The sequence below is a fragment of the Malus sylvestris genome, chromosome 16, assembly GCF_916048215.2.
Source record: "Malus sylvestris chromosome 16, drMalSylv7.2, whole genome shotgun sequence".
NCBI classification, from domain to species: Eukaryota; Viridiplantae; Streptophyta; class Magnoliopsida; order Rosales; family Rosaceae; genus Malus; species Malus sylvestris.
The window spans coordinates 14071713-14083699 of record NC_062275.1 but is presented as its reverse complement, the minus strand read 5'-3'; the positions used below and the strand labels follow the sequence as shown (position 1 = coordinate 14083699).

Below are 11987 nucleotides of genomic sequence, written 5' to 3'. Positions count from 1 at the left end.
ATTATGACCTGCACTGTACAGCATGAATATTACCAGGTCCATGCAAACAGAATGTTCTTTTAAATTATGGCTAATACCATGTATATAAACAGTAATTCAAATCCAGAAATTAAGCGTATTTTGACAATTTTATATAAAATAAAATTTGATTTTTTGGACGTGATAACGAAAAAGTTGACAAATAAGTCACCCGTCTTTTTCCTTCTTCTCTGCATGCATCATATTATGCCAACAAATTAATTGATTCATTAGCTTCCACCGTGTTTCCCTTGTCATTCAGTAGTGAGTGAGACTAATCATTTTCTTTTAGTTTTAAGTTTTCATTTTTTTTAAACAAAAAAATGAAAGTAGTTATCAAACAAGATTTCAGTTTTTAAAAAAGTGAAAACTAAAAATAAAATAGTTATTAAACGGCCCCATAACGTTTAAGTTTTTTTAATACAAGATCTAAACTATAAAAATAAGGATTCAAACGTACATGTGGAGGGAGAACGTACTGTTTTAGTTGACTTGGCTAGACGTCTGTCTATTCTCCTTCAATTTGATGTACATCAATTTTACAACAATATTGAATTCACATAATTACCTACATTCATTTTTATAGTAGGGTTTAATTTGGTTTAGCAAAACCTTGACACATTCTAGTTGGCTTTGTTGAGCATGCCCACTTTAAAGGAACCCAACATCGTTCCTACCTGGCTGGGACGAATCGGCAGCAATTGCAAACTCATGAATTGTCTCACCAAATGACAGAGAGTTGTTCTGAATCCAATTGTTTACTAACCGAACCAAGCCGAACCCTCATCGCTTTGAGTCGGACAAGGATTGTCTGCCCTCCCACTTTCGGAACCCTCCCGTGCCCTCTTGTTTTGTATGGTCATGGTTAAACCACGTCAACATTTTATATTGTATTTTTATAGAGATAATAAGACAAAAATGAATAGTAATATAAAATGTTGACGTAGCTTAACCGTGACCACACAAACAGGAGGGCACGGGAGGACAGACAATCCTTGTCCCTTTGAGTCTTTCCTTAAGGGCTTCGAGAGTACATGAATTTGTCCGGACGAGTGTTGCTGGAGCCCCGACTGCAGCTGGTTTTACCAATGGGCCAGACCAAGTTTGGACGGATTCTTCTGAATATGCAAAGCTTGTGGAACTAAATGAAACATCCAAAGGATCAAAAGCAGGAACAATGTGATCTGATGAACCCAAAGGATAACCAAGTGTTCCGTCTTGGTGTGGAGGAGGAAACTTCTCACTCTTGCTCTTCACATTTGCATGTGTGATAAGACGTTGCCTCTGCAATAGGACGACACATAAAGAATAACAGTTAGCAAGTGCTCAGTTTGGGTAAAAGGCCAGTTTAATTCCTCAAGTAGTGACTACACAGTCAAGGGTCACCACTCACCATCAGCTGCATTAGTAACTGAATATTGAACCAAGTGCATTGATTTTAGTTTCAAGTATGAAATCCGAAAGCATGTCAAGAGTCTCAAGACTTATCGATTATAACATATATGCTCATCAGCAAAGATGGCAGAAGAACAAAGTCAACGCACCTGCATCCAGCGACTCAACCGACAATGCTCAATACTTCATATAAATTCGTTACCCTTTTAAGTCATCCCCTCACTAGGATCAGAAGCCTAAATCTTATTTGAAATCTCAAACAAACAATAGCCATATGCATTAACTACAACAGAATTAACTACCCCCACATGCTTAATGATCAGAGGCCACCAACTTTAAAGGTTGGAGGAGGTTTTAGCCATTTCAGTATATGGTATATAATGTGTCAAGTGTTATTAGATCAACTTTTTAAATACCAATACAAAGCCTAACAATAATCCCATCAGCCACGAGAACTTAATCAGCACCAACTTGTTCCCTACTTCAATTAAGTTCGGTATCAAACTATGTCTCTAGCTAAAATGTCTGCCTATACGCGTATATGGATGTACTTTTCCCATGAGAGGATGGCATTATGCATATGCTTATCTCCCCATGAGGCCCAGGGAAAAGCTAGATAGGTTAGGGGCACTGCCGCGCTATGCACAAAAAGTGCCGTGTATGGACATCCTTGTCCTCTTCTTCATCTAAACTCCTACATAATCAATAAAGGCGGTGGCCACTGGCAAGGGGATATTTTAGGATAACATATCTCACTTGTTGATAGAGACAGATGGGATACCATTGGATAAAGTTACTGTTGCAAACTTAATTCAATTTAAAAAACGAATTCCATGTTAATTATTAAACCCCCAAAAGAAAATACTGTAGCTTAAAGAAGCAGATTAGATGCCGTACATCAAGATTGCCTTGACGTTCAGCATTGGCTTCTGGAGCAGGAATTCCCTTGCGGTCACATGCGCAAGATTTCCTTACATGATCTGCGTTATCTCTGCCAGCAGCTCTCAGTCTACAATCATGAAACTCATTTCAGGTTGCATATAACAAGCAATTTTCCCTTTTGGAGGGAGGTTAATTAGAAGAAGAAACCGGAAACGACTAAGCGATTAGAAAACTGATGAAAGAATAACTACTTCATAAAGAAACATGAAAGTAATAACATCATTGAGATGATACATGATAGTAATCAAAACTTAACCCAAATAAATAAATGAATCAATAATCCGAAGGGACAAATGTGGAAACCAACATAGAGTCATGCATGGAAATTGAAGGGTCAAGGCAATGCATTTGGTTCATCAAAATATTAGAGTGGAAGTGGATGATTCTCTACATTTAGAATTTGTTGGTTTAAATCTCTGCAATTGAATCTAATTAATACTGTAAAGGTTCATGGGAGCTGTGAGCCGTGAATCTAACTAAAAGAAAATTGGTTAGATGAACAATAAAAAATTTATTCATTGCAATCATCAACCTTGTAGCTTCTACATCCCATAGCTTAGCATCTCTTTCCTGGGTGGATATTTTGGGAGGCTAGACGGTTCACAGGCATATGGTTTGGTTGTGAATAACTGCAAAAGACAGGCCACCATCACATGACAATATTTAATAAATTATAAATCGTAAGGCTCAGGATGATAAACTACGACATTAAGATGAGAAACTACCCAAGATACAGTTCAAGGCAATAAAGAAGAAAGGAAACTGAACAAGATAAATTTAATAGTGAAATATAAAATCTCACTTCATTCCTCAATGCAGCAGTGGCAGTCCGACGTTCAGCTGGGTCAATTGCAAGGAGTGTCTCGATTAGTAGCAATGATGATGGTGGAAAATCTTTAAATACCTTTGCAATGCATCCTTTGTATGATTGCTGAGGCTTAAAAAGGGTTGCATGAGGCAATCTTGACTTTCTCCAGTATTCTTCAGAAGGTGAACCACATAACTTAAATATCTTGTGTAGCTGCTCTACCTATTTAAAGTAAAAGATAAATTAGGAGGACTGGAAACATATCTTTTATGCACGAACATAGTCAGAACACCAACAATTCAAATAATTCCATGAATCAATAAGCATCAAAGTAAACCTAAGCAAAGGATCTTCCGATGGCAAACACAGTGAAGTGAAGGAACTCAGTTAATAAACAGAAGCATTCAAAACATACTTCTGTGCGACCTGACATGATTGGTTTCCCGGCCAACAGCTCAGCTAAAATGCAGCCGGCACTCCAGAGGTCCACACCTACACCATAATCGGTGGCACCTAGAAGAAGCTCTGGTGGTCAATACCATAAAGTAACCACCCTACTAGTCATTGGATGCTTGTGATTAGGGTCACAGAAGAAGCCAGTCCAAAATCAGCAATCTTTAGGGCACCACCATTGTCGATAAGAAGATTGGACCCTTTGATATCACGATGAAGCACATTGTGGTTGTGACAGTGTTCCAGTCCTGATAATACTTGGTTCATATAACACTTAACATGCCATAGTTACATATAACAGATATGAGAGAAGTTGCTCACTTTCCCTGCACAAGGGAAAAAATGGTTTCTTTATATGCCAACTAAACGAAATAAAATAAAAGCAAAAGACTTTTGCAATACCTGAGGCTCTGTGAACTTGATTGCAGGGCTTGCAGCAAGTCCTGCCAAATCATGCTCCATATATTCAAATACAAGGTACACAGTACACGACATCCTCGAGGTCACTAAACCTTCCAATTTTACAACATTAGGATGATCCAGACGATGCAGAATGAGAATCTCTCTGGCCATAAACCTTACACTCTCGGGCTCCAAATTGTCAAACCGAACTTTCTTCGGAGCAACAATTTTCCCTGTCAAAAGATCCCTAGCTTTGTACACATTACTATACATCCCTTGCCCAATCTGATCAAGATAATACATTTACAAGTACAACTTACTAAGCCATTCATTTCCGCAAAAGGTAAGAACTTCGACAAGTAAAAGGCTAAATACTTAATTCAAAGTTCAAGTAATCCATTCATTAGTGAGGCTTACCAAATTGAGTTAATTGCTACTATTAAAAACCAAACATGATCCAGAAAAAAAGTTCCAACTTTTGTTTCCTACTCTAATTTCACACTAACCCTTTTTGTCTCCTTGCATTTTCTCAACAACCAAACAGTAATTAAGAAGCTCCAAAATCATTTTAACACTAAATAAGCTCTCACCTTATCAATCTTCTCGAATGTATGGGCGCGGCGGGGCGTCCAGCCATTGATGGCCTCGCCGGCAACGGTGGAGGGCCAACCAGCGGCGACCTGCTCGCCAAGGAGGTGCTTGGGAGGATTGCTGAGCCTAGGATTGGGCTCGTAGCGTCTCCTCTCCCCTATAGGCCTCAAACTCCACTCCTCATTCTCCATCCGATTACTATTACTATCATCGTTACTAATACTATTAATCACACTATTCCTCACCTCGCTGACCTCGCCGGCGGCGGCCTCTGCTTGCATGGAACCCCTAATTTCGCCATCTCCGTGGTTCCCAACGGGCTTTGCGAAAGCAGTTGGGGTAAGGGCTGGTTTGGGTAAGGGCTGGTTTGGTATTGTTGTGCTTTGAAAAAAAACTGCCATGAGAATAAGCGACTGTGCTGTGAGAATAAGCGGCTGTGAAATAAATCAACAAAGTGTTTGGTAAATTTTTTTGTAAAAGTGTTTTTGGAAAAAAAAAAGCAGTCTGATAGTGGGTTTTTTCATTAAAGAAGTACTATAACTCCGTGTGCTTTGAAAAAAAACCAGTTTTCCAAAGTTACAAATAACAGCTTCAACTTTTTCCTTTGATTTCAGCTTATTCTCACCGCAGCTTCTAAAATAAGCCTTTTTTTTTCTTCAGTTTATCAAACACCTAAAACTCTCATATTTTTTTTTCATGGATGCTTATAAGCACCTCACTCCCAAACCACCCCTAAGACGGACCCCATCTCCTCTCTGTCATCGACTCATTTCTTCTCTACTGAGCAGGGGAGGGGAAGGGTAAAGGAAAAATCCTAATGATTTGGGGAAGGAATGGGGGTTGTGGACTGTGGGGGAAGGAAGAGGAGAAGGGGAAGGAAGAGGCCTGTGGGGTTTGGCTTTTTTGAGACAAAAGTGGGGGATAGCAAAGCAATGATTTGGACTGCAGTCCAGTCTCAAACCCTTTTCTATTTTGACTTTGGACCTAGCTGATAGAACAAAAAAGGTTTTGGGCTCCCACTTTAAATAAATAAAAAAGTTGGGACATGTTAGAAAAAGCAAAGAAAGGAAAAGGGTGGAACTTTGACCCCTTCACACATGGACAAAAATCAAGTCACCTTCTTAGACTATTCTTCTCGATTGGAGACTTAAGGGACTCTCATTATGGGAGTATGGTTCTCTCATTTTTTTCCTCTTCTTCATTTCTTTCTTATTTGAACAGTTACGGTTAAACCATATCAATATTTTATATTAATTTTTTATAAAAAGAAAAAGACAAAATAGAGAATATAAGAGGAGATGATGGAAAGATGAGGGTAGAGAATCCTAGTCCCTCATATGTACTACACTTAGGTAATCAGAAGTTTTATGATTACTCAGTGACTTGAGTTTTACAAGTCCCTAATTGAGAAGTTTTCCTCACTTGGAAACTTGGAGGAGTATTGTTTGTACCATACTTCACCAATCCTGAAATTATCGAGCACCGACAACTCCATACGTCCAAGGACCTATTGAAGAATTCATGTTGAGGCACCTCTGCCAAAGCATAAGGGTTTATCTCCAACCATGAGGTAATCACAACGCGATACGTGTCAACATTATAATAAAGTTCTTAGAATCTCACATCGACTGTGGACAGAAGCAGAGGACTCTCGTTAACTATAAAAGGAAATCATTCTCCTACAATTAGGAAGTAATGTCATTATTGTACTTAAACTTGTCATTGGAACTCACTAATGATGATTATGTTTGAATATATGTATTGTGTAAACTCTTCAATATTAATGAGAACTCATCTACCCTTGTGGATGAAGTTCAACTTAAGATAAATCACGCATGTCTTGTGTTTACTTCCCTATCTCTACCTCTGTACATATTATCCTCACTAGGTAACTAGAATAACTTTCCGAATGTCACAAACTTAATATTTTAGATTATTCCAAAACCTTATTATTTTATGCATCAACAAATCCTATAACGTTTACCCTACCCCTTCACCGCTAGAGCTAATTCGTGAGGATTAATACAATATAACATCTTATAAATTTCTGGACAAATTTATTCTTGAACTATGCAAAATAATGAGTTTTTATTCACCAATGCTAAATTTGGGGACGACTGTTAACCAAAAATCCAGTGCCAAAGTCTCCCTCCACAATTACCTTTTGAAATTTTTACCACAAACACTATCTCTCTATCTCTCTCTCTCTAGGTTGAATTGATTGTTTCTAGTCATCTTCAACCGAATGGTCCAGAGGGCCAGAGGGTAAAAAATAACTCGAAAACCGTCTCCAACTGAGGGCCAGGCCAGAGGGTTGTGGAATCTGAGAGTGCCCCACAGAATCGGAGAGGGATGGCCAAATTTTTTTTAAATGTGTCGGATTTACTGTCGGTTATAACCAACATGAATGCTTTAATTTTTTTAACAGTTTTATTATTATTTTTTATTTACAAAATTTTTCCTATAACTTCTATTTTTCATATTTTTCATTTAAATTCTATTTTTTCCTATAACTTTTATTTTACAAAATTTGTTTCATATTTTTTTTAAATTCCATTTTTTCCTATAACTTCTATTTCACAAAATTTGTTTCATTTTATTTTAAATTCTATTTTTTTCCTATAACTTCTATTTCACAAAATTTGTTTCGTATTTTTTTTTAATTCTATTTTTTTCCTATAACTTCCTAAGCCATTATACAACATTAAATTAAATTAACTAACATAAAACAACATTAAACAATATGAAACAACATTAAATAACATTAACCAACATAAAAATTATACAACATAAAAAAAAAACATTTAACAACATGAAAGTTAAACAACATTTAAGTTGTAGTTTTTAAATAATAAATTATGTTTGGCCCTCGGTTCGAGACGATTTTTTGTGACAGGGCTAAAACGAGCCCTTTGGCCCGATTGGAGACAGAGGCAAATATGGCCATGTACTATTCATTAAAATATTAATATAATAGAGGATCTTGGAGGGTCAGAGGGCTAAAACGGGCCATTTGGCCAGCCATCGGTTGGAAATGGCCTCATTTCTCAAAAGGAGATCCAGATAAGTGACGGTTTGGATCATAAATCTTCGTTAAATAATGAGGTTATCCATTCTTTCTTTCGCTTCCATTACAAGAAATTGAACTCTTAACTCATATTCACCACTTAAGCTAACAAAAAAGGCTCAAATAAGCTTTAAGGTTATGTCAACTAACACTTACATTATGTGGAATCCTCAATTCAAGTCCCATAGTAGAGCGTAAAGGTTTGAAATCCTCAATTTGAGTTTGAAATCGCACGAATACATTATTTGGAGTGATTGGCTCTGTTTTGGCGTACCATTTGACCCTAGCGCTAAAAGTATATTGTCGTCTAATGTGTGGTCGATGAAGAGAGATTAGTCTGTCATCAATGTGCGATGATATATTTTCTATGTAAAAAAAAAAATATTATATCGTCTTGATTAAAAAATTTGGCAAACTAACAACTAGGATTTAATTCAAAATTTAGAAAATTAAGCTTAAAATTTGAAGTGAAAAAAAAAAAGAAAGAGAGCAAATCCTCTCATTTATTGGATTTAGAAGCTAATAAGAAGTTTGAAGTTTTGATATGCACTCCATCTTAGTCGAGCTTTGGTCGTCACGGCAAACAACCAACACCAAACAAACACCAAACGACGTCGTCCTGTGGGTCCCCGTCAACTAACCCATCCTACTGAAAAATAAAAGGACTTGGATTGTCTGCCTTCCCATTTCGGTGCTCTCCCGTGCCCTCCTGTTTTGTGTGGTCACGGTTAAGCCACGTTAATATTTTATATTATTTTTTTATAAAAATAAAAAAATAAAAAAAATAGTAATATAAAATGTTAACGGACCACAAAAATAGAACGGCACGGAGGGCACCAATTAGAGGGCAGACAGTCCAAAATAAAATGATAGAGAGCGATGCCTCCCACCCGTCCACACCTCCGCCTGCGTTATCAAATCCTCCGAGAACAGTCTCGACTCTCCAAGCTGGAACACAATGGGCACCATTGCTGGCGTTATCTTCCTCACAACAACTCCATTGATAAGACCTCGAGGACTCATCGGGCGTTTCCCTAATCTTCACTGCCCTTCTTCCAAGTTTTCACATTGCCGGACCACCGCCAACACAGCCACGGACGTCGCGCCTTTCCAAGTCTTCGCCGCAGCATCGTCGCCGTCATCTGCCATTGGTATAATCGCACTCTATTTCTAACATTTTTCTCACTAATATCTGTTCAAGATTGTGAATATCCAACATTTATCAATGGTAATTGTTTGACGGGTCGGAGCCAGATGAAGAGAAGGAGGTAACTTCTTCTGGGAATGTTGGAGCGGATGACCTGCTGATTGTGGGGCCGGGTGTCCTTGGGCGCTTGGTGGCACAAAAATGGCGGGAGGTACCGATCTTACCCATGCTGCTCTATCTGTACGTTTAATTTAGTAATTAATTAGTGGGTAAAACAAGTAATTAATGTACGTAGGAGCATCCTGGGTGTCAAATACATGGGCAAACAGTGACAGCTGATCACCATGAGGAGTTGAGTGAGGAGGGTATTAATCCATGTTTAAAGGGGACCAAAACGACCCACAAGTTTCCTTATGTCATCTTTTGTGCTCCACCATCAAGAACCTCAGACTACTCTGCTGATGTTAGGTGAGGAATTTTTCCGGTGCAGTCGTCACATTGTATTACCAATCTGCTCATTTTACAAGTGCAATCGTCTGTTAACACCATACCCTTAATCCCCGATATATTAACCCGCGCGACAGTGTGACTGTCTTACTAAAAACACTCTCATGGAAGTGATACTTGGGTAGTGAGAGTTTCATGTTTGTTAATTATTTACTAAGTATTATTTATTTATGATAGAATAGCTTGTAAATTGTAATGCTTGCTGGCAATGGTTTATTTATTTTTGCTGCAATTGATATGTGTTTGGTTTGGACTTATTTTTAAATAAGCAGAATGGCTGCATTGAACTGGAATGGTGAAGGTTCGTTTTTGTTTACATCAAGCTCTGCACCGTATGATTGCAACGACAATGGTTCATGTGATGAGGTAGACACTTATTTCTGCTCGTGGTACCAAGTTGCTGTAGCGTTATTCTGTGAACTTGTTTAATTTCATAGTCATGTGGGAGTTGGACTTTGGAGTGATTCGTTTTGTCATATTGGTCGTATTCCTCTCTGCAGGACACTCCAGTAGTGCCAATAGGGAGGAGCCCCAGGACCGATGTCCTTCTTAAAGCAGAAGAAGTTGTGCTGGAGTTTGGCGGTGTAGTTCTTAGATTGGCGGCGCTTTATACATCCTTTATGAAAGTCGTACTCTGAAAGATTATTTGTACCGTAGGGGAAAACACTCAGGGATTTGGGTGATCTTGGTATTTTTTATATTTGAAAGTGTCCTTAACTATGCCTACAAATCAGATAGAGGTGCACATGTTTATTGGTTAAAGAAGGGGATCATAGAAGCTCGCCCAGATCACGTCCTGAATCTTATACATTACGAGGTGACGGAATCATCCTACTGTACTTGTGTATTTGAAAAGTGAAAAGTTATTTAATATAGTTCTATCAATATGCATTACTTTCCCTTTTATCATTAATTTCTCTGTTCAATTTTGTTACTTAAAAGTCACTTACATTTGGCTTTTCCATTTCTCTTTAAATTTCAAGTCACGCTTTAGATGGTTACGCTTTGTCATGGTCAGTAATATACTTCCTGTTTCATTGAATTGTCAGGATGCAGCTTCCCTCTCTGTTGCGATCTTGAAGAAGAGATTACGTAACCAGATCCTCTTGGGTTGTGACAATCATCCATTGTCCAGGTCCTATCTGAACATTGCATCTTTCAACATTATTGAATTGCATTGACTATATCAACTGTTGCTGGTTTTCTGTGTGTACTCGTGTGTAGGGCTACGATCAATTCACGTTGGTACATAATATTCTGTATATGATTAAACTGCTAATCCAATGGTTGAATCAAACGAAAAGCTGGCAAGTTTTACACTGATGTCTATTGATCGTCCTATACTCACATGCAAAGCATCCAGTTGCGTGTGTGCGCTCGCACACATACACTGCTAAATTACAATTCATACTCGGATCTTATAGTCATTTTGTTATTTCCTTCTTAATTATCCCCGTGAACTAGCGACACGAGCGGTAGGTCTCGGGTTCGAGACTTGGGAGCAGCCTCTCCATAAATGGGGGTAAGGCTAGCCGACATTCACCTCTCCCAGACCCTGCGTAAAGCGGGAGCCTTGTGCACTGGGTACGACCTTTTTAACTAGTGACACGAGCGTTTGTGGCCCTGCCAATATCTTTGCAGGCAAGAAGTGATGGACTTAGTCACTAAAAGTGGCAAATTTTCAGAAACGTTTGAGGCCTTTACAGGTAAGCTTCCTGCTAATATTACATGTAGATATTTAAAGGGAATTCTGGTTTTACAAAATTTTGATATCCACCTCACACCAATTGATGCTGTTTGTGCAGGGACCAATGATCCCTTGGGTAAGAGATTAAACAACTCAAAAACTCGCGAGGAAATAGGGTGGGAGCCAAAATACCCCAGTTTCGCTCACTTCCTTGAGAGTTTATGAATTACTGCTAGCATCCATTTGCATTGTTGGGGTTGGATTTAGCAGTGGGAACCATTGGTTTAAGGCGCCCAAGGAGCATTCGCCATGGAGCTGCCAAAGGTCTTGCATTTTCGTGTCTACTTTGGATATACTCGGTACAGCGGGATCGCTTATGTAGAGAACGTACAATTCTTACTGTCTTCAACCAGAATTATCCGACCATCGAAGCTGTGTATCTCTGTACAGGTAGCTGAGATATATGCAATAGGTCCCAAGTTCTGTGTGGGACTTGACTCTATACGTATGATGTATCACCCCTCATGTATCTAATTTTTTTCTTCTCGATTTTTGCACGAATACTCACATGGTCGTTTGTGATTCCACTCGCTCCTGACCTGTCATGCACGCGTGAGCAACTGTCCCAACCACTGCTCACATTTGAAAGCGTTTACTTCATCTTGTAGGTAACGGTTTAAATCAGCATAATAATACAATAGTTTAAGACATTAATAATGTTTAATTATTGGGATTAGTGTAACAAGCAAGTTAATTTTGTGCTTCTCTGATTTAGGTTCAGACATGATCCCTTCTTCACGGTCTGTTTTCTTTCCTCTTTTTTTGTTATTTGGTTTACAAGGTTGCCCTTTATAATGTTGAAAATATTGGCGATATAGATGCTACTTCTTCTACAATAAATCACATAAAATTAATATTAGTATATCACAATTTTGTTTCCACAAATTATTAAATAAAATAAATGAAATAA

At 38.3% G+C, this 11987-nt stretch overlaps 1 protein-coding gene and 1 pseudogene across 1 annotated transcript; one reads left to right on the top strand and one right to left on the bottom strand.

Moving 5' to 3' along the window:
* Positions 1–419: 419 nt before the first annotated feature.
* LOC126609064 (probable serine/threonine-protein kinase At1g54610) lies at positions 420–5025 on the bottom strand (annotated as a pseudogene).
* Positions 5026–8541: 3516 nt separating this feature from the next.
* LOC126609372 (uncharacterized) lies at positions 8542–11734 on the top strand. The gene is made up of 9 exons (XM_050277303.1): positions 8542–8827; positions 8931–9034; positions 9119–9291; positions 9603–9696; positions 9831–9942; positions 10059–10147; positions 10380–10465; positions 10972–11036; positions 11136–11734. Exons 1-9 carry the CDS (start codon positions 8635–8637, stop codon positions 11240–11242), a joined length of 1023 nt encoding a protein of 340 aa, XP_050133260.1. The 5' UTR covers positions 8542–8634; the 3' UTR covers positions 11243–11734.
* Positions 11735–11987: the final 253 nt, after the last annotated feature.

Coding starts and splice junctions, on each gene's coding strand:
- LOC126609372 (XM_050277303.1), top strand. CDS start 8,635: ATGGGCACCATTGCTGGCGTTATCTTCCTCACAACAACTCCATTGATA. Junction 9,697..9,830: donor ACAATGGTTCATGTGATGAG/GTAGACACTTAT, acceptor TCCTCTCTGCAG/GACACTCCAGTAGTGCCAAT. Junction 10,148..10,379: donor TGAATCTTATACATTACGAG/GTGACGGAATCA, acceptor TTGAATTGTCAG/GATGCAGCTTCCCTCTCTGT.